At 48.5% G+C, this 25,016-nt stretch overlaps 1 protein-coding gene across 1 annotated transcript; it reads left to right on the top strand.

Annotated features, from left to right (window-relative positions):
- Nucleotides 1-1,922: 1,922 nt before the first annotated feature.
- Nucleotides 1,923-24,312, top strand: ATG14 (autophagy related 14). The gene is made up of 10 exons (XM_079949650.1): nucleotides 1,923-2,195; nucleotides 8,699-8,761; nucleotides 8,903-8,945; nucleotides 10,241-10,322; nucleotides 11,493-11,730; nucleotides 14,348-14,577; nucleotides 16,896-17,017; nucleotides 18,844-18,930; nucleotides 19,048-19,133; nucleotides 20,874-24,312. Exons 1-10 carry the CDS (start codon nucleotides 1,936-1,938, stop codon nucleotides 21,181-21,183), a joined length of 1,521 nt encoding a protein of 506 aa, XP_079805776.1. The 5' UTR covers nucleotides 1,923-1,935; the 3' UTR covers nucleotides 21,184-24,312.
- The last annotated feature ends 704 nt before the right edge of the window (nucleotides 24,313-25,016 follow it).

The following is a 25,016-nucleotide window of genomic DNA, read 5'->3' as shown; positions in this document are numbered from 1 at the left end:
TGCTGACGTTGGTTGAGAAACTACATGGTAAAATCCAGATGACTGCAGATGTCAGAGAATTGAAATTGAAATACTTTATTGTCACTTGTACAATTTGTATGCAATGAGATTACGCGAGCTCCCCCCACTCAGCTCTCTTAGTCTTAATTCCCCTCGTTTACTGACGCGCAACCACCAAACCCGAAGGTCAGTTGCCCCGTTGTTATCTTTTCATTCAGCAGCCTAACAGCCCACGGATAGAAGCTGTTCTTTACCCTGTTGGTGTGACTAATCGTGCTTCTATATCTTCTGCCTGAGAGCAGGAGATCAAGAAAGTGCCGGCCAGGGTGTGAATCATCCCTGAGAATTTTCCTCACTCTCCTGAGGCAACGTTCTTCTACAATGTCATCCAGCGGATTCACAGGACAGCCCATAATATCTTGTGCTGTATTCACCACCCTCTGTAGGCACTTCCTATCAGATGATGTCAAACCAGTGGACCACACCATGATGCAGTATGAAAGGACACTTTCTATTGTGGACCGGTAAAAGGAGATCATCAAATGTTGATTGACATTCTTCTGCAATACTCTGAGGAGATGGAGTCTCTGTTGGGCTTTCTTAGCCACCTGGGTTGTATTGATCTTCCAAGTAAGGTCTTCACTGAGATAAACTCCTAGGAATTCAAAGGAAGAGACTCTCTCCACACAGCCCTCCCCGATGTACAGCGGGGCTAGTTTTCCTCTCTTCCTCCGAAAGTCCAACACCATCTCCTTTGTCTATGGAATGGCTGCCTTTTGGTTTTCCTATTATTCCTGTAAGTGCGAATTTCACAAATTCGGCTTCAAACGCGAACCAGCGTGAACTTTTTAACTCCCTGACTGCCGTTGAGTTTATATTTACAGTGGTGCCTCGCAAGACGAAATTAATTCGTTCCGCGAGTCTCTTCGTCTTGCGGTTTTTTCGTCTTGTGAAGCACGGCCATTAGCGGATTAGCGCTATTAGCGGCTTAGCGGCTATTAGCGGCATAGAAAAAGGGGGGGGGGAGGAAAAAACTCGCAAGAACTCGCAAGACGTTTTCGTCTTGCGAAGCAAGCCCATAGGGAAATTCGTCTTGCAAAGCACCTCAAAAATGGAAAACTCTTTCGTCTAGCAAGTTTTTCGTCTTGCGAGGCATTCGTCTTGCGGGGCACCACTGTAACTTTCATAATCACATTAATTTTCCCCGGTTCCAAAGGCAACTTCTCCTTTCGGCAGCCGGCAACCTTTAAACCCTATGCAAAAAAAAAAAAAAATGTGCAGAGAAAATAATAATAATAATAATAATTTATTTATTTATACCCCGCCCATCTGGCTGGGTTTCCCCAGCCACTCTGGGCGGCTTCCAACAAAATACTAAAATACAATAAATAATAATAGTAATAACAATAATAATCCAATAAGTAAAAGTGAAAATACTCCCAAATTATAGAAAGGCAAGAATGAAATTCAGCGGAAACGGAGTCGGCCTTGGATTGGGCAGGGAGGCAGCCAATAGGAATCGCTTCCCCATCAAACACCGCCCCCCATTCATCCCCGCCCCTTGAAATACGTCATCTCCATTCCTTCCCTTTTTAGCTGCGCTCCCACACCTGCCTGGGATTGGGATGCGAGACAGCCAATAGGAACCGCTCCCCCGCATCACACCCCGCCTCTGCGTAATGCGTCGCCCCCTTTCCTTCCCCTTTAAACTCCGCCCGTAGGCCCGTCTGGGATTAGCCAATGGGAGCCGCTTCCCCCGTGACACCCCGCCTCTGCGTAATGCGTCACCGCCGCTCCTTTCCCCTTGAAGCCCCGCCCCCGTGTGTGTCCCCTCCCTCCCTCCCTCCCTCCGCTGGTTGTTTTGATTCCCATCATGCCCCGGATTGAAAACAAAGTCCCACGTGACCGCCGGGCGCCGCGAGCCCGTCGGCAAACATGGCGTCTCCCAGGGGCGGCGGCTGGACGGGCCCGGCGCAGCGCCCGCGGCGGCAACAGCAGCACCCGCCGCCCCCGCCGCCCTCCGGGGTTGTGGCCCCCGGGGCCGCCAGTGCCGAGGGAGCGGAGGCCGGGGCCGAGGGCCTGTACGTGGCGGTGGAGCGCTGCCCCCTCTGCAACACCACGCGGCGCCGCCTCACCTGCGCCAAGTGCGTCCGCGGGGGCGACTTCGTCTTCTTCGACGGCCGGGACTCGGAGCGGTGGGTGCCTCGGAGGAGGAGGAGGGCGGCGGCCAGGCCCTTCCTCTTCCCCTTCCCTGCCCCCTTCCCCGGGGTCTCTGGGCCCCTTGGCTGCGCTTCTCCTCAGGGGGCTCCTCCAGCCCCCCTTTCCCCTCAGCCTCCCAGGTGGGGGCCCGGTTGCGGTTAAGGCTTTATCCAGGATAAAGAAAGTGTATACAGTGGTACCTCGGGTTACAGACGCTTCGGGTTACAGACTCCGCTAACCCAGAAATAGTGTTGTTTAGTCGTTGTTTGTTTAGATGTCCCACCATCTCGTCCTCTGCCATCCCCTTCTCCTTGTGCCCTCCATCTTTCCCAACATCAGGGTCTTTTCCAGGGAGTCTTCTCTTCTCATGAGGTGGCCAAAGTCTTGGAGCCTCAGCTTCAGGATCTGTCCTTCCAGTGAGCACTCAGGGCTGATTTCCTTCAGAATGGAGAGGTTGGATCTTCTTGCAGTCCATGGGACTCTCCAGAGTCTCCTCCAGCACCAGAGTTCAAAAGAATCAATTCTTTGGTGATCAGCCTTCTTTGTGGTCCAGCTCTCACTTCCATACATCACTACTGGGAAAACCATAGCTACCCAGAAATAGTACCTTGGGTTAAGAACTTTGCTTCAGGATGAGAACAGAAATTGTGCGGCAGCGGGAGGCCCCATTAGCTAAAGTGCTTCAGGATAAGAATAGCTTCAGGTTAAGAACAGACCTCTGGAACAAATTAAGTACTTAACCCAAGGTACCACTGTATATAAGTGGCTCCGGCTCTCTGCACATGCTCAAAGGCACTCCCGTGGCTCAGTGCTGACAGGTGGCCGCTGTCCCCCCCCCCCCGAGGTCGAGGCCTGAGACCTGGCAGTAAACCTCGCTAGCCACTCAGGGCGCAAAGGGTTGGCATGTTAATGAGGAGGCTGGTAGTTCCAGCCCACCCAGGGACTCCTGTCTTGTAAACTTGTCATTTTGTATTAAATTTTGTTAGTTGCTTTCTCCTGCCCAGGGCAACTTACAGCTTACCTGTGGTGGGTCAGTGTACCTGTGGGCATCTGTTGGTGTAAGCGGGGGCAAACACTGGGGGGATGGTCCATGGTCTTCATGGCCAGCTTAGGAGCTTCTGAAAGGGATCTGGCTTGTCCCGGTGTGAAACAGGATGCACTCAGTCAGATCCAGTGGTACTGTTCTTACGTTGTTAGCACTGAAGGAAACCCAGCCTGGTCTGGCAGCATAAAGTCGTCTTCAGGCTGGTGGTATTGTTTCCCAATTCTTCTGGCTGTACTTGCCCAGGTGCTGGATTCGTAACAGGGACATACAGCTCTTTACATGACCCTGGGTGACCGTACACATTTGTTAATTTAAGCAAGCTGTTAGGTTGAGTATCAAACCTTTCTGTTCTAAATGGTAGGCACGGTAGCTGACTTTCTGTTTTGCATCTTAAGCAAGACGCAAGAGCAGATGTTGTATTGTAGAATTCGAGGGGTTTTTGTAAGCTTGGTAGTCCCTCATTGATAGGCCATAGTAGATCAGTGGAAGAGCATCTGCTTTGCATGCAGAAGGTCCCAGGATAAAATCCTTGGCATTTTCAGGTAGGGCTGGGAAAGACTTGCGCCTAAAGACATGTAATGATGGCACCAGGTGAGCTTCTCTGGGAGAGCATTCCACAAACGGGGACACCACAGAAAAGACCTGTTCTCATGTTGTTGCCTTCTGAACCTCTTGAGAAGGGGGCGGGGGACATAGAGAAGGGCCCTGGATGAGGTCCTGAACCATTTAAGGCTTTATAGGTCAGCACCAGCACTTTGATTAGGGTTCAGAAACTAATTGGCAGTCAGTGCAGTCAGGCCAGGATCCGTGTTATATGCTCAGCTCCTCTTGGTGAGCAACCTGGCCAGTGAATTTTGCACCAGCTGAAGTTTCTGAGGCGTCTTCAGAGGCAGCCCCACATTTAACACGTTGCAGTAATCTAACCTAAAGGTAAAGGTAAAGGTACCCCTGCCTGTACGGGCCAGTCTTGCCAGACTCTAGGGTTGTGCGCTCATCTCACTCTATAGGCCGGGAGCCAGCGCTGTCCGCAGACACTTCCGGGTCACATGGCCAGCATGACAAGCTGCATCTGGTGAGCCAGCGCAGCACACGGAACGCCGTTTACCTTCCCGCTGGTAAGCGGTCCCTATTTATCTACTTGCACCCGGGGGTGCTTTCGAACTGCTAGGTTGGCAGGCGCTGGGACTGAACGACGGGAGCGCACCCCGCCGCAGGGATTCGAACCGCCGACCATGCGATCGGCAAGTCCTAGGCGCTGAGGTTTTACCCACAGCGCCACCCGCGTCCCAATCTAACCTAGAGGTTACCAAAACATAGGCCACAGAAGTTAGGCTACCTGTGTCCCGATAGGGGTCCATCTGGGCCAGCAGCCAAGGGTGACAGAAAGCACTCTCTGCCACCGAGACCACCTGGGTTTCAAGCGACAGCAGTGGATCCAGGAGCACGCCAAGTTACGTACCTGTTCCTTTAGAGAGAGTGTGTGTTTATGATTAAAATAAATCATATTTATGATTTCACATATGTCTTGGGTGAATTACAGTTTTTGTAAACAGGAAGAAGTCACAAGAGCGAAATATTACATAGCATAGCTGTTGTAACTCCCGCTTCTCAACTTAACTTCACAGAAGTTTGAGTCATTTGGATCTCAATAGGATTTATATTTCCTCATTGTTAGTCTGCTCCTGAATTATACTTCATGCTGAAATGCAGTGTTTGTTTCAGGAAACCTTCTTCCAACACTTTGTTTGTTAAGAAGTTTGACCTTGGTTAACATTTAATTGTCGATGATGAGTCACAGTTTGGCAGGAAGTCCTGCCGTTAGTAAAAACAAAGGCAACCTGCTCCCCTTGTTTTGTGCAGGGTGTTTTGAGTATTGTGTCATAGTTTTGAGAAGTACAGTGGTACCTCGGGTTAAGAACTTAATGTCGTTCCGGAGGTCCGTTCTTAACCTGAAACTGTTCTTAACCTGAGGTACCACTTTAGGTAATGGGGCCTGCCACTGCCGCACAATTTCTGTTCTCATCCTGAAGCAAAGTTCTTAACCCAAGGTACTATTTCAGGGTTAGCGGAGTCTGTAACCTGAAGTGTCTGTAACCCGAGGCACCACTGTACATTGTGGGGGGTGGAAATACTTATTTCCAGGAGCTAGCAAAAATAGCGTAACATAATTGCTAAAGCAGTCTTTGCCAATCTGGTGCCCTTCAGAACAGATTTTGGTTACAGATTGTTGTTTTCTTGAGGATGAAACAAATCACATTTCCTGTTTCAATTTCAGATTTAAAATCAAGCCAGGGATTGTGACTTGTTTCTGCTTGGCATGAGAAGCAGCAGAATGGGCTGTTAGTAGTGGAAGATTTCTTTTTTTAAAAAAGAAATGAATTTCAATAAGTGTTTTGTGTGTCTTACTTTGCATTTACAGTGACACCTCGGGTTACAGACGCTTCTGGTTACGGATGCTTCAGGTTACAGACCCAGAAATAGTACCTCGGGTTAAGAACTTGGCTTCAGGCTGAGAACAGAAATCGCGGCGCAGCGGCAGCTGGAGGCCCCATTATCTAAAGTGGTACCTCAGGTTAAGAACAGTTTCAGGTTAAGAACGGGCCTCCAGAACGAATTAAGTTCTTAACCCGAGGTACCACTGTACTGGAAAATGTTCAGCATCTTTTGGAAACCAGAAAAATGTTTAAATGTGCTCCTATGCAAGTGTACTCCAAAGTAAGCCCTGGTAGGTTCATTGGGCGTTACTACACTGTATAGGATTGTGCAATCTTAACATAGTGAAGGTTGTTTCTGCGTAAACTTGCATAGGCTTTTCCTCTAATTTATACCTGGCTCCTTTAGTTCTAGCAGTTTTACATTTTAGATTGGCTACTGCTTTTTGTATTTTTTTCCTTTGGCTATGTTTGTTATGCTTGTTTTTATGCTTTTGTCAAGGTGCGCGGCTCAATTCTCACGCTATCCTTCCTCTCTCCTTTTTCCCTCTGTTCCCCCCTTCTGTTCCTGTGGACTGGGGGGCCTGAGGGGGTGCAGTAGATTGGGGAAATTGTAGGAATTTGGGACCTTCTTCCCAAGAGTGAGCCGAAATTACTGTTGATGAAAACACAATACCACTTAATAAATTTAAATACAATATACCAATGTTATAAAGAAACAGAAGGGAAGAATGGTGCAAAATCGTTTCACCAATAGTTGTCATCAGTGTACCTATGATTTCACATCTCTTTCCAAATGATTATATGTGGCTGGCTTTTAACAGCTCATCGCTTCTTTAGGTCACGTGCGGCCTGACCGCAGCCTTGTGGTGTTACTATTTTTGCCAGAATCCCATGGGTGGTGCATTGAATGATACAGCACGTGGTTGCATATTCCCAATCTCTTATGCTGCTCCTGCTCAAGAACATGAGGACTATCTGGCAGGTTCAGGGCACGGTCAGCCTTGAGGTGACCTATCAGAAGTTGGCTGGCAGTCTTCTGGCGAAACATAAGCTGTCCCTCATCAAACTCCTGGTCTAAGTTAAGCCGAACAGCTGTACCCAAAACACTCTAAACAGTGTTAGAAACTCAGATATATAAGCTAACCACCGAATGGCACCTTAAACCATGGCTATGGTCGCCACAACAGAATATCTAGATGCCTTTATTATTATTATTATTATTACTACTACTACTACTACTACTACTACTACAGTGGTACCTCAGGTTAAGTACTTAATTCATTTCCGGAGGTCCGTACTTAACCTGAAACTGTTCTTAACCTGAAACACCACTTTAGCTAACTGGCCTCCTGCTGCTACCACACTGCCGGAGCCTGATTTCTGTTCTCATCCTGAAGCAAAGTTCTTAACCTGAAGCACTATTTCTGGGTTGGCGGAGTGTGTAACCTGAAGCGTATGTAACCTGAAGTGTATGTAACCTGAGGTACCACTGTACTACTACTACTATTCTTCTTTTCATTTCTATACTGCTTTACAACACATTAAAACATCTAATAAAACAATTCAGAATAAAACAAATTCAAGCATCAAGGAAAATATTTCAGATCCTTCTCTAAGTGACATTTTGCTTACCTTCTTAATATATATATAACTGCCGCATAGTGGAAGTACTGTAGGAAGCCAGGGTGGTGTAGTGGTTGGACTAGGACCTGGGAGGTCAGGGTTCAAATACCATGAAGCTCACTGGGTGACCTTGGAGCCATTCGCAACCTCCTGACCTACCTTGCAGGGTTGTTGTTGGGGGTTAACGGAGGAAGAGGGTGGACTACATACTCCTTGGAGAAAAAGGTGGGAGTCCAGCACAACAAATAAGCTCTTTTGCTTACCTGCTTAAGAAAGCTGGAGTGTTCAGAAGAGTCGGTGGAAGAAGATTGGAAAAAAAAACTAAAGTTTATTTACAGAAACATTGCAAAATTAAGGAATGTTAGAAGGTTGTTGGAATGAAGTAATGTGGTTTTAGCAGAAATGTTATAAAGGATTAGGTTAAAATTGATTTATTAATTGGTGAAAGACGAGAATTACAGTATATTAAGATAAATTATTAGGATAAGAACAAAGCTGGAAAAGATTTGCTGAAACATCTAACTGAACTAGAATACAAAAAAGGAAGGTGTGAGGAGGTCAAGGAAATAAGTAAAGGAAAGAAAGTTATGCAAAGGTCTGATTTGGTTTTTTCCTAATTGTTTGTATTTCTTATGTTTTTTCTTATTTTTCTTTTTTATTGTTTCTATTTGTAATCTTTAAAATTTGAATAAATATTATTTATAAAAAAAAGAAAGCTAGAGTGTTCAACCAGATGGAGATGTCAGTCGCAGAACGTGCCATCCAGAGATCTCCATGTGGTCGCAAGTGGATCTGTGCCAGTCGCAAAATGTGCCTGGCACCTGGGGGTTTCCCACCACTGATTAAAATGTCTGAGATTGTTGCATCCATCTTTTTACTCCTTCAGTAGATGAGGTTGGTGCTCTGCTGTTGCTAAGGTAAAGGTAAAGGGACCCCTGACCATTAGGTCCAGTCGTGGCCGACTCTGGGGTTGCGGCGTTCATCTCACTTTACTGGCCAAGGGAGCCAGTGTACAGCTTCCAGGTCATGTGGCCAGCATGACAAAGCCACTTCTGGCAAACCAGAGCAGCACACGGAAACACCGTTTACCTTCCCACCAGAGTGGTACCTATTTATCTATTTGCACTTTGACGTGCTTTCGAACTGCTAGGTTGGCAGGAGCAAGGACCGAGCAATGGGAGCTCACCCTGTCGCGGGGATTCAAACCGCCAGCCTTCTGATCGGCAAGCCCTAGGCTCTGTGGTTTAACCCACAGTGCCACACCCGACCCTTAGGTATATAAAGCACCTAAATTTCAAAATGCTGTATGGAGATTTAAAAAACAAACACATAGGCTGGGCTATCAAACAGCAGATCTCCTTCACTTTCCACAACTTTGAACCTCTTTCTTTTCCAGGTTTTCTGAAAAGAAGGAGAGATTGAAGCACCTTAGAAACAAGCAGCACGAATTCCAGTCCCAGTAAGTCCCAGTTCAGTTTCTTTTACCTGCTTTGGTTGGCTTAAAGCACAGGCGGATCGTCTTTCGAGCCTCTGATGTTTGCTGAAAGCGTAGTTCTGGTTGCCAGCTAATCTTCTGCTCCTTCTGCTCCCCTTCTTGTAGGTTGTTAAAAGCTATGGAGGGGAAATGGATAACTGACCAGCTGGTGAGTCCTGTGGAAGTCTTCCAGTTCACATTGTAGCACAGTGGCCACTTTTCAGTGTAGACCCGCGCTGTTTTCTTCACATGAGAAGGAACCGCATATCACCCTGCGTTCGTGGGTCTCTTGTGCATGCATACCCAGGGGAGTGTGGAGTTGTACTGTGGGGCACCAGCTTCAGTCCAGTAGTAATATTTTGCATTTATATAACACCCCCCCCAAAGTATTCGAAGCACAACATCCACATTGTCTTGGTAAGCCATGCAACAACCCTGTAAGGTTGATCCTTAAACCTCAGGTCCCTTTTGGGCATTTAATGATGATTTCAGAGAAGGATAAACACAAAGCCATTACAGAGCACAATGTCCTGTAATTGTTGAGTTGAACGGGACCACGAGGGTCATTTAGTCCTACCCCTTGCAGTGCAGGAATCTTTCTACCCAATTTGGGGCTTGAACCCGTGGCCCTGAGTTTAAGAGGCTCATGCTCTACCAGTTGCCAAAGTAAACCTACATTTTAAAAGGGGAGATCGGATACCCTTAAATTCGTTGGATGTCTTGTACCTGTTGAGTTTAGCAAAGGAGAGTTGCTTTTATCCTATGCTTCCACCAGTGCAATGTAGCGTTTAGAGTGTAGGTCTAGGACCCAAGAGACCTGAGTTCAAATCCTGACTCAGCCAATTGGATGACCTTGGGCCAGTCAAACTCGTTCCCAGCTTAACCTACCTCTCAGGGCTGATTCAAGGAGAAAGCAGGAATTGGAAGAGGACCATGTGCAATGGTTTGAGTTCATTGGAAGAAAGACAGAACGTAACTTAATTACAGCTACTTTGGCTGGAATTTGTTTTTTATTCTGAAGGTGTAAAAGTATCTGTCTGGTCTAGCCTCCATCCAGTCTTTCTGTTTCTAAGGCAGTGCCCAAATAGCTGGCAAATAAGCAAGACATATAACTTTTTTGCTGAAGGCGAATTTGGTTGAGAGAATAGATGTATCTGTTGTCTTACTTGCCCCTAAAATAATAACGCCTTTGGGGAAAGCAAAAAGTGCTGTTCTCGCACTGAATTACCACAACTCAGCCAGCCCCAGGATTACTCTGGGTCACAGTAATTTAATGTTTATACCTAGTGAGGGGCTCAAGAAGCCTCTTGATTGAAAACATTGCAGTGTGCAGTTCAGGGTATAATAAATAGCCCTATCATAGGTGCTGCTCCTTTGGGCCCTGAGACAAAACTGATTGGTTGATTAAGGCTGTTGAGGTGGTGGATTTTGGGGCAGCTCCTCTACTTGCTCTGTTTCTTTCAGAGGTGGAAAATAATGTCCTGCAAAATGAGGGTTGAGCAGCTGAAGCAAACGATCTGCAAGGAAAACGAAGAAATGGCACGAAGTAAGTGATGCTCGTGCTGGGAGCCAGCGTGGTGTAGTTGTTAGGAGCAGCGGACTCGTAATCTGGTGAAACGGGTTCGCTTCCCTGCTCCTCCACATGCAGCTGTTGGGTGATCTTGGGCTAGTCACACTTCTTGAAGTCTCTCAGCCCCGCTCACCTCACAGAGTGTTTGTTATGGGGGAGGAAGGGAAAGGAAATTGTTGGCCGCTTTGAGACTCTTTAAGGGGAGTGAAAGCCGGGATATCAAGTCCAAACTCCTCCTCCTCCTCCTCCTCCTCCTCCTCCTCCTCCTCCTCCTCTTCTTCAGTAGAAGCGTTGGTAGACTCCATCTGGAGCACTCCTGTTCCCATAGCTGAACAGTTTTGCAAAGTATGCTATGTGACCTTAACATTCCCCAGAAGCTTATCTGGGCTTCTTCTATGATAAGATCAGTAACGGCAGGCAACATCCCCAAAAGAAAGTTTGGCCTTTGTTTGTCAGTCTTCCACTGTAATCCTCAGTAGCGGAATAGCATTGGGCATCTTTGAGGGAGCCCTTTCAGTTGGTTCAAGCAACCCAGAGCAGTGGGTCTCCAGCTGTTGTTGGACTGCAACTCCCATCATCCCTAGCTAGCAGGACCAGTGATCAGGGATGATGGGAGTTGTAGTCCAACAACAGCTGGGGAAGCAAGTTGGGGAAACAACTGCTAGAGCAATGTAACTAACTCTCTTTTATTAATCACAAGTTAACAGCTGGGGGAAAAATCAAATCAATAATAATAATAATAATAATAATAATAATAATAATAATAATTTATTTATACCCCGCCCACCTGGCTGGGCTTCCCCAGCCACTCTGGGCGGCTTCCAAAAAAATATTAAAATACTGTAATACATCAAATAGTAAAAGCTTCCCTAAACAAGGCTGCCTTCAGATGTCTTCTAAAAGTTTGGTAGTTATTGTTCTCTTTGACATCTGGTGGGAGGGCGTTCCACAGGAAGGGTGCCACGACCGAGAAGGCCCTCTGCCTGGTTCCCTGTAACTTGGCTTCCCTGTAACTTGAAGCTAAAAATCAAAGCTATTGCCTAGGACTGGCCGTCTCTGATCGAAAGAATGAGCCGGTTGCAGCACCAGTTTGAGGAAACGACGGTTCCACCCCGAAAGCTAACCGTTGCCTTTGCTCTGCCCCAGACTCTGAGTGGCTTCTCCGAATTAAGGACGAGAACCAGAAGCTCTACCGCAGGGCCCAGCGGCATCAGGAGAAGAAGGAAAAGATCCAGAGGCACAACCGCAAGCTGGGAGAGCTGGTGGAGAAAAGGAACTACGACCTGAGAAGCCAGCACGAGCACCTTGCAGGCCTCCGGCGCTTGCATGTCCTGGAACTCACCTCCGTCATCTTCCCTATCGAGGAGGTGAAGATTGGCATGAGGTAGGGAAGGAAGGGGCAGCTGCTGAGCCAGTGCGGTGAGCGGACCGCTCGGGAGATTGTGCTCTCTTCCTCGGTCTGCAAGGTGTAGCAGGCGAGAGGCATACGTGTGCTCTTTTGTGGGGTTTAGTAGTAATAATAATTTTGCTATTTACCGTATTTTTCGCTCTATAGAACGCACCAGACCATAGGATGCATCTGACAATAGGAGGGGGAGAACAGGAAAAAAAAATCTCCCCCTCTCTGCTCAGCGCCCCTTCAGCGAATCGGCAGGAGAAACAGAGCCCCTTCCATTTCTCCTCCCACTTCGCTGAAGGGGTGCTGTGCAGCTCTCCCTCTCTGCTGAAGCCAGGAGAGTCTTGCTCTCCCGGCTTCAGCAAAAGGAACCCGAAGCCTTTGGAGCGCAGCGGGAGCTCACTTGCTCTCCCGGTTTCAGCGATAGCAACGCAAAGCCTCCAAAGCGCAGTGCGAATTCCCGCTGCACTCCGGAGGCCTCGCGTTGCTTTCGCTGAAGCCTGGAGAGCGAGAGGGGCTTCAGCCCTTCAGCGAAAGCAACGCGAAGCCTCTGGAGCACGGAGGGAGTGCTCCCTCTGCGCTTTGGAGGCTTCACATTGCTATCGCTGAAGCCAAGGAGCCTGCATTCGCTCCATAAGATGCCCACACATTTCCCCTTAATTTTTGGAGGGGAAAAAGTGTGTCCTATAGAGCGAAAAATACGGTATATCCATGCTCATCTAGCTGCAAAGCTGTGGGCAGGAAACCAGGTGGCAACTGGAAGGCCATGGGAATGTGGGGAGGAGGTGTTGTGTTGAAATGGTCCTTACCCCCTCCTGACGTCACCCAGTTTGTACCCAAACCAGAATCACGTTTACTTGGGTGAAAGTCCCTTTGAGCCGCAGTGGGATGTACAGCTTCATTTTTAAAAAATTACTACATTTCTGTCTTAGGATCAGAGAATTCTGACTGGGGCAACCCAGATAGATGGGCTGCATGCAGACAATAATATTATTACAGTCGTACCCCGGCTCCCGAACGCCTTGGGAGTTGAATGTGTTGAAAACTGCAGAGCGTACGCAGACTTTCCGGAAGCATTTGTTTGCAAGCTGGCAGCATGATCAGGAACAAAATGCTGCCTACTAGTAACTTGGTTTCTTAGAGATCTATTATGTACAACAGCAGACTCACAAGTTACTATATACATGTTACAGATATGCATCTTAACTCACTCTCTTTCTCTCAACAAAACTTCAACTCACTCCAAGACTCTCCTACACACACAAAGAAGTCATGGGTCATTCTGCCTATATGGGCGACCTCCTCCCAACAGTAGAGCTGTATCCAAGGCTCCCATATCTCCAGGCAGAAACTCCCCCTGCTCAGTCTCCCTGGCGTTCAGCCAACTTACTAATTGCTCACTCTGCCAAGCTGCACAGCAGCACGTAGGCAATGTCCCAACAGAACGTTCCGGCTCCCAAACGATCAAAAACCAGAAGTGAGTGTTCCAGTTTTCAAACGTCTTTTTGGAAGCCGAACGTCCGGTGCGGCTTCCGCTATTGTTTCTGGCACGCCTGCACAATCATAAACCAAATGGAAGCTACGCCTTGATTTCCGAACGTTTCGGAAGTCAAACGGGCTTCCGGAACGGATTCCATTCGACTTCCGAGTTACGACTGTATTAAAATAATAAAGAACTGGAGAGTTGGAGAGGACCACAAGGTCTTTCTAGTCTAACTCCCTGCAGTGCAAGAATCTGTTTGTTCAATGCTGGGCTTGAGTCCCATGCTCTGCTGACTGAGCTATCCCATATAGGCTTATCCTGCTCTGTTTTACCCTGCGTGCTCTTAAAGGGTGACTTTTAGGTGGCTGGTTGGGTGGGGATAATGAGTTTGCTTGGGGTTGCAGCCTCAACACCTGTTTGTCTTACGCCTGTTTTCAGCATTTCTTTGACAGAAGCTAATTCCTTAAATGTTCAATTTTAAGCACTTTCTGCCCAAGGGAGATGATGTTAGCATGGATTTATTTCTTCCACTGAAAGCAATGTGCTTAATTTTAGCCACAGTGTTTTCTTTTCCTGCTTTTTAGAGGAAAAGCTGGACTCCTGGGACGATGTCACAAGGAGTTCATTTATTTCTGTACTTTCTGCCCTTGAACACAGTTTGCCCCAGTTCACAGAGGGGACACCAGTGGCAGCCACTAGTAGGGGTGGCTCTATCCTTCCTTAAAAGGTAAAGGAACCCCTGACCATTAGGTCCAGTTGTGGCCGACTCTGGGTTTGCGGCGCTCATCTCGTTTATTGGCCGAGGGAGCTGGCATACAGCTTCCAGGTCATGTGGCCAGCATGACTAAGCCACTTCTGGCGAACCAGAGCAGCGCACAGAAATGCCATTTACCTTCCCGTCGGAGTGGTACCTATTTATCTACTTGCACTTTTGACGTGCTTTCGAACTGCTAGGTTGGCAGGAGCAGGGACCGAGCAACAGAAACTCACCCTGTCACGGGGATTCGAACCGCCAACCTTCTGATCGGCAAGTCCTAGGCTCTGTGGTTTAACCCACAGCACCACCCGCGTCCCTATATTCTTCCTTAGAGACCGCCATTCAGCCTCTTGCCTTTATTCCAGGGACCCCGCAGACATGTCGTCCGAGAGCGACAACGCCATGACTTCTAGCACTGTGAGCAAGCTTGCGGAAGCCAGGAGAACCACCTACCTGTCCGGGAGATGGGTGTGTGATGACCACAACGGAGACACCAGCATAGGCATCGCGGGGCCTTGGATCAGCCTTCCCAACAACGGAGATTATTCTGCTTACTACAACTGGGTGGAAGAGAAGAAGACCACTCAAGGGCCAGGTAAAAAAAATTTCCACAGAGCCTCTGGCTGGGCTGAAGTTAAGCTCACCGGGAGTAAGCCTCTGCTCATTCCTTCACTCAGATTATGTGGTTAACATCAATGCAGAGCACGTAGCTCAGTCTGGATTTAGGGAAGCCTGGGAGTGCGTCAGCAAGGCTCCCCCGTCGGTTGCGATTCTGCAGCCACACAAAGCTGTGGAGCACAGGTCCAGGCAGAGAATTCTATTCAGTTTCTGTTAATTGATCCTCATGAAAACTTACAGATTCTGGCTTCACACAATTAACTCAAGGCAGTGTCAATTTACTCTTGGCAGAAAGCCAAGGTCTGCTTGACCTAGAAACTACTTACTCCGATTGGTTAACGACCAGCACTCAACTCTGTTATCTAGGAATGCTAGCACAGTTTGGGGTTAGGTGTGTTAGGAGTAGGAGTGCTGTGTATGTTTAAGAGAGAGAGAGAGAGAGAAAGAAAGGATTTATTTTACTTTGTTTTGTATGCAGAAACTCTGCTGGTTTCTTTTCCTTTTAATAAATCCTGTAAATAGTTATTCTGAGTCTAGCTGACTAGTCATTTCCACCTCGACTAGCTTCTTCGCTGTGCAGGAAAACTCTTCTACATTTGGGCTAAAGCCATTAGAGCTGTGCCTGACACTTCAAAGTTCCATTAAATTCAACTCCCTAAGAATCGTGGCTTCCTTTCCTTTTCCTTTTTTTCCCTGGTTGGAAAAAAAAAAAGGCAGAGCAAATTTCTCGGCAGCGTGGTTGTGACAACATGCCGGCAAATCCCTCGCCTGCAGAACTCTTAGAAGCCGGAATGGCGGCAAAAATGTCAACTGGGGTTTGGGATTTGTGACTCGGGGTTCAGAGAAGATAAATAACTTGTATAATTTGTACACCATTTCGCAACACGGTTTTAATTTTTGCTTGTGTCCTGTCCGTGGGTGTGTGGAAGCAAAAGTCCCAGGGGCCATGAGATAGAGCTGGGCAGAATTCAGGGTTCATGTCACAGCCATGGACAAAGTGAGTTGAAGTTATGTGCAGGTTATGTGCTTCCTTGACATCTCTACCCCTCCATACAGTGGTACCTTGGTTCTCAAACTTAATCCGTTCCGGAAGTCCGTTCCAAAACCAAGGCGTTCCAGAACCAAGACACGCTTTCCCATAGAAATTAATGCAAAATGGATTAATCCATTCCAGACTTCTAAAAACAACCCCTGAAATGCAATTTAACATGAATTTTACTATCTGATGAGACCATTGATCCATAAAATGAAAGCAATAAACAATGTACTGCAGTCACACACTCAATCAATAGCTAAATTGGGTTCCACACAGTCACAAAAACAAAAAAAGCCACAAAAATGCAAAATAAATAGCAAAAGCAGACAGATCTCAGCGTAACACTCAAAACAGAAGGGTGGGACTCAAAAGAGAGCACATTCAGCTTCCGAAAAGAGTTCGCAAACCAGAACACTTACTTCTGGGTGTGAGGAATATGTGTGGTTTCTCACGAGGATAACAGCCAGGAATCCGACCTGTCTTTCACAGGTTTGATTGAGTGCAAACTATGTACAGTGCAGAAGTTCATAATCCATGTCTGCCTCAATCACTAGCAGATTCCGGAAGTGGTTTCTTCCGAATTGACTTCCAGCACAAAAGCCCGGGGAAACCCCCTCTCTGCCTCTTTTCCTTACGTTTATTTCCCTGGCAAAAACTCTGCGACGGAAGTGGCATTTCAAACCTCTTGGGAGTGGGGTCGTGGCTCATCTCAGGCTGGATGAGCCTTTGCAACACCCCCCCCCTTTCCTTCTTCCTCCGTTTCGCCTGAGGGCCCGCCTTCACCAGATTCTTGGCGAGGTGCAGCTGCTCAACAAAGGGGGAGGTTCTCTGTACGTTCCTACCTCCCCCCTCCCTTGATGGCAGCCCCCTGACACAGTGTTTGGGTTCCAAGGCATTTGAGAACCAGGATACCTATGTATTTGTTTATTGCATTCCTACCCTATCCTTTCCTCCCAAGCTCAAGGCAGCCTACGTGGTTCTCCCCCTCCTTCTCTAATCCCAACAACAACCCTGTGAGGCAGGCTGAGCTGAGAGGCAGTTATGGGCCCAAAACTGAGCTTCATGGCTGAGCAGTGATTTGAACCCTGATCTCCCACCTCTTAGTTTGGCACCCTAACTATTATACAACACTGCGATCTAAGGCTCCCTTCTTGATGGGGCTGTTTCCTGGGGAGACGTATATAGTTGATACTCCTGGGGGGGGGGAGCCCTTTTACAACCTACTGACGGGGGGCCTGTTGTTGTTGTTTCCCTTCCAGACATGGAACATAACAACCCCGCTTACACCATCAGTGCTGCCCTGTGCTATGCAACTCAGCTTGTCAACATTTTGTCGCATATACTTGACGTTAACCTTCCCAAGAAGCTGTACAATAGGCAAGTTGTCTTGGAATAACGCGGTGGGTGGCGCCAGGGGAGCATCGTGTGTTTTGAGCACCAGGTCTATAAGTGCATGAACCCCAGTTTAACGGTAAAGGGACCCCTGACCATTAGGTCCAGTCGTCGCCGACTCTGGGGTTGCGGCGCTCATCTCACTTTATTGGCCAAGGGAGCCAGCGTGAAGCTTCCGGGTTATGTGGCCAGCAGGACTAAGCCGCTTCTGGCGAACCAGAGCAGCGCATGGAAATGCCGTTTACCTTCCCGCCGAAGTGGTACCTATTTATCTACTTCCACTGGCATGCTTTCGAACTGCTAGGTTGGCAGGAGCAGGGACCGAGCAATGGGAGCTCACCCCATCTCAGGGATTCGAACCGCCGACCTTCTGATCAGCAAGTCCTAGGCTCTGTGGTTTAACCCACAGCGCCACCCGCGTCCCTGAACCCCAGTTTACACTCTGGGATTTTCTTCTGTGTGCAACATTTCGGAAAGACCCCGTTTTCTGCAGGGTAGATCCGATGCAGCTGAACAGCTGGACTCGCCATACAATTGCACGTTGTAACAATTGCAAGGGAGCATACGTGAAGCACTTTGAGCTCCCCAAGGCCCGTGTGGTAGCACTGGAGAGGAAGCAAAAAATGGAGATATTTGAGAGCGGCGTGGATTTCACCTTTTCTTAGTGCATTTGATAAGTCTCCCGCAGAAAACAAAAAGCCCCAGTAGCTGCTTGCGGGTTCGTCCTCTGGGTGTAGGGAGGGACCTCTTGTGCAGCATTTCCCAAACTTGGGGTTCCAGCTGTTTTTGGATCACAACTCCCATCATCCCTGACCACTGCTCCTGTTAGCTAGGGATGATGGCAGTTGTAGTCCAAAAAAACAGCTGGTTTCTCCGGTTTGGGAAACCCTGGTCATGGGTCTCTGCTTACTGAACAGGACCTACACACACACACACACACACACAGAGAGAGAGAGAGAGAGAGAGAGAGAGAGAGAGAGAGAGAGGTGAATGCATACAGGTTGGGTGGCATGGTCTGCAGCTTTGACTTAACCCTTCCCCTCTCGAAGGGATTCCTTCCAGAATGCGGCAGCTAGGCTGGTGACTGGGAGCGGCCGCCAAGACCATATAACACCGGTCTTGAAAGACCTACAGTGGCTCCCAGTATGTTTCCGAGCACAATTCAAAGTGTTGGTGCTGACCTTGAAAGCCCTAAACAGCCTCGGCCCAGTATACCTGAAGGAGCATCTCCACCCCCATCGTTCTGCCCGGCCACTGAGGTCCAGCGCCGAGGGCCTTCTGGTGGTTCCCTCACTGTGAGAAGTGAGATTACAGGGAACCAGGCAGAGGGCCTTCTTGGTGGTGGCACCTGCCCTGTGGAACGCCCTCCCACCAGATGTCAAAGAGAAAAACAACTACCAGACTTTTAGAAGACATCTGAAGGCAGCCCTGTTTAGGAAAGCTTTTAATGTTTAACAGACCACTGTATTTTAATATTCTGTTGGAAGCCTCCCAGAGTGGCTGGAGAAACCCAGCCAGATGGGTGGGGTATAAATAATAATAAATCATTATTATTATTATTATTATTATTATTATTATTATTATTATATTTCTGCATGGAAGAACTGCCTGAACAGTTAGTTTTGCCTCCTTCCAGAAATGGAGATGGGCAAATGCACGCTTTTCCCTTTCCTGCCAACTGGCCAAATAAAAGCCATCGTTTTGCCAAGATTTGGTTGATTTGCTAGCGTTGCAGAAGGCTAACAGGAGAGGATCCTTTCATTGAGCGCTCTCTCTTCAGTTTGCGCATGTGTTTTTAACGTGTCTTGCAGTGAGTTCTGCGGGGAAAACCTCAGCAGGAGGAAGTTCACGTGGGCAGTGAAAAAGCTGAACGCCAATATCCTTTACCTTTGCTTTTCTCAGGTACAGTGAATGCAATTTTTTCTTTTTTTCTTTTAACCTCTCCTGTGGCTTCACACTTTCCCTTCCTCGTCTCAGCACAGTTTGGCTGATGGATGTTCTGCTTTCTTCCTCTTCCAGCACGTAAACTTAGACCTCCTGCATCCTCTGCATACACTCAGGAACCTGATGTACCTGGTCAGCCCCGAGGCAGAACATTTGGGAAGGTAAGAGGCAGCTTCCAGCCCCTCTTTTGCCCTGCCATCACCACCTCGCCCTCCTTGTCCCCTTGCTGTGCCACTTCTAAGCCTGGCACAGCCTTCCCCTTGTGGTTGAATCCTGACAAGACAGAAGTACTATTTTGGGGGGACAGGAGGCAGGCAGGTGTGGAGGATTCCCTGGTCCTGAATGGGGTAACTGTGCCCCTGAAGGACCAGGTGCACAGCCTAGGAGTCATTTTGGATTCACCGCTGTCCATGGAGGCACAGGTCAAATCTGTGTCCAGGGCGGCTGTCTACCAGCTCCATCTGGTACGTAGGCTGAGACCCTACCTGCCCGCAGACTGTCTCGCCAGAGTGGTGCATGCTCTGGTTATCTCCCGCTTGGACTACTGCAATGCGCTCTACGTGGGGCTACCTTTGAAGGTGACCCAGAAACTGCAACTAATCCAGAATGTGGCAGCTAGACTGGTGACTGGGGGCGGCCGCCGAGACCATATAACACCGGTCTTGAAAGACCTACATTGGCTCCCAGTACGTTTCCGAGCACAATTTAAAGTGTTGGTGCTGACCTTGAAAGCCCTAAATGGCCTCGGTCCAGTATATCTGAAGGAGCGTCTCCTCCCCCATCGTTCTTTTAATGTTTGATGTATTACAGTATTTTAATATATATATTTTTGGAAGCCGCCCAGAGTGGGCAAGGTATAAATAGATGGCAAGGTATAAATGGGCAAGGTATAAATAAATTATTATTATTATTATTATTATTATTATTATTATTATTATTATTATTATTATTTATTATTCCCCATCCCTGTGCCACCAAGATACCTCCTCCCTCCCTCTGCTCCCTCAGGGCCTCCTTTCCTAATTCAGCTTTCCCCGAGCTATGAAATGGGACCATGACAACTGAACAGAGAGCCAAATTCAGCAACTAAAACTGCTTTATACTGAACAGGAGCAGCGGTCCACATAGCCTAGGAGAATCAGCTCTGGCTGGCAGCAACCCTCTGTGGCTTGGAGGGAAATCGGCATCCACAAGCTGAGCTGGACCTTCTACCTGAAGGGGAGATGAATTTCAGGCCTGGGGGCTGAATGTAGCCATCCAAGTCTATATCTCTCACCCTGGGGCTCTTTGCAGGCCAAGCCTTCTCTGCAGCCCTGCTCCCCAGCCACCTTGGGTCCTTTGGCCAGACTGCAATGTATCCTTAATATGGGAGAGAGTCTCTGTGGTTCACCATGGTGGAGAGGAGTTAGGGCCTTTTCCCAGCAACCTTAGTTCCTTTGGTTTCCCTTCAGCTCCCATCAGAGCGTAAGAGGCTTGGCGAGCCATTCTGGCCTCAGTGGACACCCTTTTCCTTACTTTTGTTCTTTAAATTTCACTGGAGACCTTCCAAAATACTATAAGAACCTGGATTCCTGTACCTACAACACAGCTTACAGCATTATTATTAAGTGATCCACCAGTCAGTTGAAACCAGGCACCCCCAAACTCAGCCCTCCAGCTGTTTTGGGACTACAACTCCCATCATTCCTAGCTAACAGGACCAGTGGTCAGGGATGATGGGAATTGTAGTCCCATTGGAGGGCCGAGTTTGGGGGTGCCCGGTTTAAACCTTGTTTTTCTGGAGGGTTTGTAAGTGTAGCAAAGCTCTGTCATTCTCCTGCAAAAGGTTTCTTCGTTCCTCTTGCCGGTCCGGATTTGCGAGTCGTTTTCCCCGTAAGCCGAGTCAGCTTTTCCTACCGCAGGTCCGGGCCGTTCGAGATCAGCGCCGACCTGGAGGACTCGATGGAGTTCGTGGACCCCAGCGGCGCCGGCGAAACGGACGAGAGCGGCGATGAACGTGTCAGCGACGAAGAGACGGACCTCGGGACGGACTGGGAGAACCTGCCCAGCCCCCGGTTCTGCGACATCCCCTCGCAGACGGTGGAGATGCTTCAGAGCCAGAGCACGCTGGCCTCGCGGGAGCCCATCGCCAGCAGCAGCGCCGGAGGCATGATCTCCTCGGCCGCGGCCTCCGTTACCTCCTGGTTCAAAGCGTACACTGGACATCGCTAGGGTGACACTCGGACCTCTGTGGGGGGGGGGGAGTTCCTGTCCCACATCCCGCCCACCATCACTGTAGTAAACCTTCCCAATTCTGCTAAGTAGTGCCTGGAACATCAAGGGTCAGACTTCTGATTACGTAACACGCTCTCCCCTCCGGAAGATGCTTTCAGTTTGCCCAAGCTTGATTGCGCGGCAGTCACCTTGCATCTTGTTTTCTCTCGACACGCATTTTGGACACCTGAAAACGGAACTCTATGCCTCTTCCGAGTCCCACGTGTTCCGCTGAGGGTGAAAGGAGGAGGATCCTTCAGTTTCTTTTTTAGTTTAGTCCCTTAAACAAAAAACAAAAAAAACACAAACAAGGAAATAGATCTGGGGTTATCTTGAAGCATGAAGACTGAAAGAGAAGACTATCGTGGCAGTTCTGCCAGTGCATGAGGCCACCACATCCCCTGTGATTAGTTCCCAGCAGGGTTCTTGGGTTATGTTTGTTTGTGTGTGTTTATTCTAAAAGTGTGCACAGGGGAGAAAATTTGCAGCACAAAATGCACATTTGTAGAGCCTTCTGGCAAGATGTGCAGATTGCTGCATTTCTTTGTGGTCTCTGATCTCCGTTGCCATAATTTTAATACAGAAAACCATCATGTTTCTTCAATATCAATAGGTTATTTATTTTTTAAGGGGAGAAAATAGATGTTAGGTCATGCCGCCTTTGTGTGAGTGTGTGTGTGTGTGTGTGTGTGTGTGTGTGTGTGCACGCACGCTCTTATGGATCCAGTTGCAGAACGTTTTTCATGCTGAGTCGCTCAAGAGTTCCCTGGCTTCTTGCTCTGGCTGCCCGACACCAAAGAAAGCCTGGACTGTAATAACTTGCCAATACAGAGCAATTCTACTGCTACAATAAGGTTTGTCTCTTCACAAATCCTCTTTGTGTGCAAAGGAGCCGCACTTGTTTTGACGTTTGGTCCACGTTCCATGTGGGGTTTTTTGTTGTTTTTTTTAAGAAATCCTGTGCTGTTCGTGGAGAGCAAAGAGGCTTGTGTTCCTCCTTGGTCAAAAACCCCATGAAATCCTCCTGGTTCTTGCATCCAGTTCAGCTTCTGGTTGGATGTAGCACGGTGCCCCTCGAACCTCAGCCTGGCTTCTGACTAGGCAGGCTTTTGGCAATTGGGGGGGGGCGAATTAGGCTTTTGGCAATGCACCCTTTCCTTGTTCAGCCCCCTAGAGAAAACCATTCCTGGTTCAGGCACTTAGTGGATGGAGATTCGGAGCATGCAAATCCATGTCTCCGTGTATAAGAGACAGCGTAGGCCCTGTGTGCATGGAGGCCAAGACTCGGCAAGGAATGAGTGAGCAAAAGGTGCAAGTCAGGCAGGGCAGGTGGGGAGGGGACACGTGCCCCCACGCCCCCATGGAAATTTGGGCCGGAGTTCCACCACAGATAGAGAACACTGAAGTCCAGCATCCAGTGGCACGATGTAGCAACCCCCAATGCGTTACAGAACAATAGAGAAGTTGGCTGTGGGTTTCTGTTGCTGCCCTTGCTCTCTTGCAACCCCACCGCGGCCTAATGTGCCAAGTGTGCACCTTGGGGGAGAGGTGCCAGGCAGGCTCCTTGCCCATGCCACTCCCAGCAGTGTGAGCCCAAGGATGCTTTCCTGCCATGATTCAGAGTCACGTGGTGCAGTCCTGCGGGCATCCGCTTCTGTGTAGCAGCACACATGCCGAGACCAAAATCGTGCCAGGCAAAAGGCTTCCTCAGAGATAACGGGCCTGGACTGGTGGGCATTTCTGCACTTTTACGCAGTCTTCAGGAGAGGGTTCCAGCCGCTGGTGCTGAATATTTGGCTCTTGGCTGTTTCGATTCTGTGATGTGTTTCTGCTCTGTTTCTCTGCTCCCACTTTGGCCTGGAGTTGGGTGTAAGTTGGTGGCGTGGGGAACCTTGCGTGGCAGACGTACCTGCGGGAGGTGGGGTTCTGCGCAGTTCTGTTAATAAACCAAAGATCCCACCGGTTCAGTATTTTCAGTTTTAAACCCGTCGGGCGGGATTTCCCAGCCCGCGAAGACTTAATGCAGAAGAACAGCAGCAATGTAATCCAGCCTGCTCCATCATCGCAGGCTCCCGGTGAGGTTTTGTCCAGCTACGAGAGACCAGAGGGAAACTGGGGGGGGGGGGGGCGCGCAGGGCTCACTTGTCTTTGCCTCAAAGGATACTCAACATGGGACACTGCCCTGCGAGTCTCTCCTGTTTCTGAAACAATACGTGTGGAAGGAGGTCCTGTGAAAGAAGGCACTTTATTAGTTGCAAAGGAGTTCGGCTGCTCAACGCTGGGCTTGTAGCTGCTGGGTTCTCGCAGCTGGCCCTGGGCCCTCTCCCCCTTGTAAATATAACTCTGTTCCTCCCCTGCCCCATGTGTTTCAACCATTCTGCTGCTTATTTATGGTTTGTTTAAAAAAGAAGAGAGGGGAAACCCTCTTAATAGGAAATGCCAGTAAACCACAAACCTTTTGTCAGTCCTGATTTCTTTGTCTTAAAACGATGCCTCTCTAGCGCCGTAGTGTAGCATCCACTTGGAATTCACAAAGGTGCGCCCCAAGGATTGTAATATGTTAGGGTGTCAAATCCTTTCCAGAAACACTTTTTTTCTTTTGGTAACAATGGTTTTTTCCCCAGTTGGTTTTTGTTTTATATGTATATATAAATAGATACACACACATATATAAAAAAATGTTTTTACACATATATAGCTATGTGGAGAAACTGGGAGTGTGTGCCCGAAACTTTAGTGCAATTGAGGTGTGATTGTGTTCTGCTTGACTGGCGAGGAGCAGAGAGGCTCCCCATTAGCGGACTGTTGTGGCTGAAGACAGCCGGCTGAGCATCTTGCGGGTCATAGTTGTGGCGCCACAGAGGCAAGGCTGTGCATTTAGGGTCAGTGGCCTCAAAAGATACCGAGCGAAGCTTCTGAAATGAGGAGTGCTCTCCACCCTCCAAGGGGGATTTATGTTTGAGGGTCCCCAACCTCTGGCTGCCTTTTCAGCAAACCTTGCGCCACCTGCCCCGCTAGGTAGGGTTGTAACCTAACAGATGCGTGTGTTTTTCTAAAAATTTATTGTATTATTGCAATAAATCTTTTTAACAGGAGTTTTCCTAAGGTTGGCTGGTTTGGTTTTTATTGTTGTTGTTATTCTATTCATTCTGACTTGGGAGAGGCTAGTTCTGTGAATCCTCGTGGGTTTTCTAAAATTGTAAGGAACACTACGAAGATGACAGTATTCTGTGTTGCATACATCTGGGTGTCTGCTGCCTTCCACTGCTATGAACACAAAAGTGACCCCCTAATATAGTAGTTTTCAGCCAGTGTGCCTTCACTCTGGGGTGCCTTGAATGATGGTCAGGGGTGCTGCGGGCAACACTGGCCTCTATGTGGGGCTACCTTTGAAGGTGACCCGGAAACTGCAACTAATTCAGAATGCGGCAGCTAGACTGGTGACTGGGAGCAGCCGCTGAGACCACATAACACCGGTCTTGAAAGACCTACACTGACTCCCGGTACATTTCCAAGCACAATTCAAAGTGTTGGTGCTGACCTTTAAAGCCCTAAACGGCCTCGGTCTTGTATACCTGAAGGAGCGTCTTCACCCCCATCGTTCTGCCTGGACACTGAGGTCCAGCTCTGAGGGCTTTCTGGCGGTTCCCTCATTGCGAGAAGCCAAGGTACATTGAACCAGGCAGAGGGCCTTCTCAGTAGTGGCACCCACCCTGTGGAACACCCTCCCATCAGACGTCAAAGAGAAAAACAACTACCAGACTTTAAGAAGACATCTGAAGGCAGCCCTG

Source organism: Podarcis cretensis (genome assembly GCF_951804945.1).
Source record: "Podarcis cretensis genome assembly, chromosome: 1".
Lineage (NCBI taxonomy): Eukaryota > Metazoa > Chordata > Lepidosauria > Squamata > Lacertidae > Podarcis > Podarcis cretensis.
The sequence above is the reverse complement of the archived record's forward strand: the minus strand, read 5'-3'. Positions and strand labels throughout refer to the sequence as shown.

What these genes read in the sequence shown, in the direction of transcription:
- ATG14 (XM_079949650.1), top strand. Translation starts at nt 1,936, where the DNA reads ATGGCGTCTCCCAGGGGCGGCGGCTGGACGGGCCCGGCGCAGCGCCCG. An exon ending in AAACGAAGAAATGGCACGAA is followed by an intron (nt 10,323 to 11,492) that starts GTAAGTGATGCT and finishes GCTCTGCCCCAG; the next exon opens with ACTCTGAGTGGCTTCTCCGA. An exon ending in TTTACCTTTGCTTTTCTCAG is followed by an intron (nt 18,931 to 19,047) that starts GTACAGTGAATG and finishes TTCCTCTTCCAG; the next exon opens with CACGTAAACTTAGACCTCCT.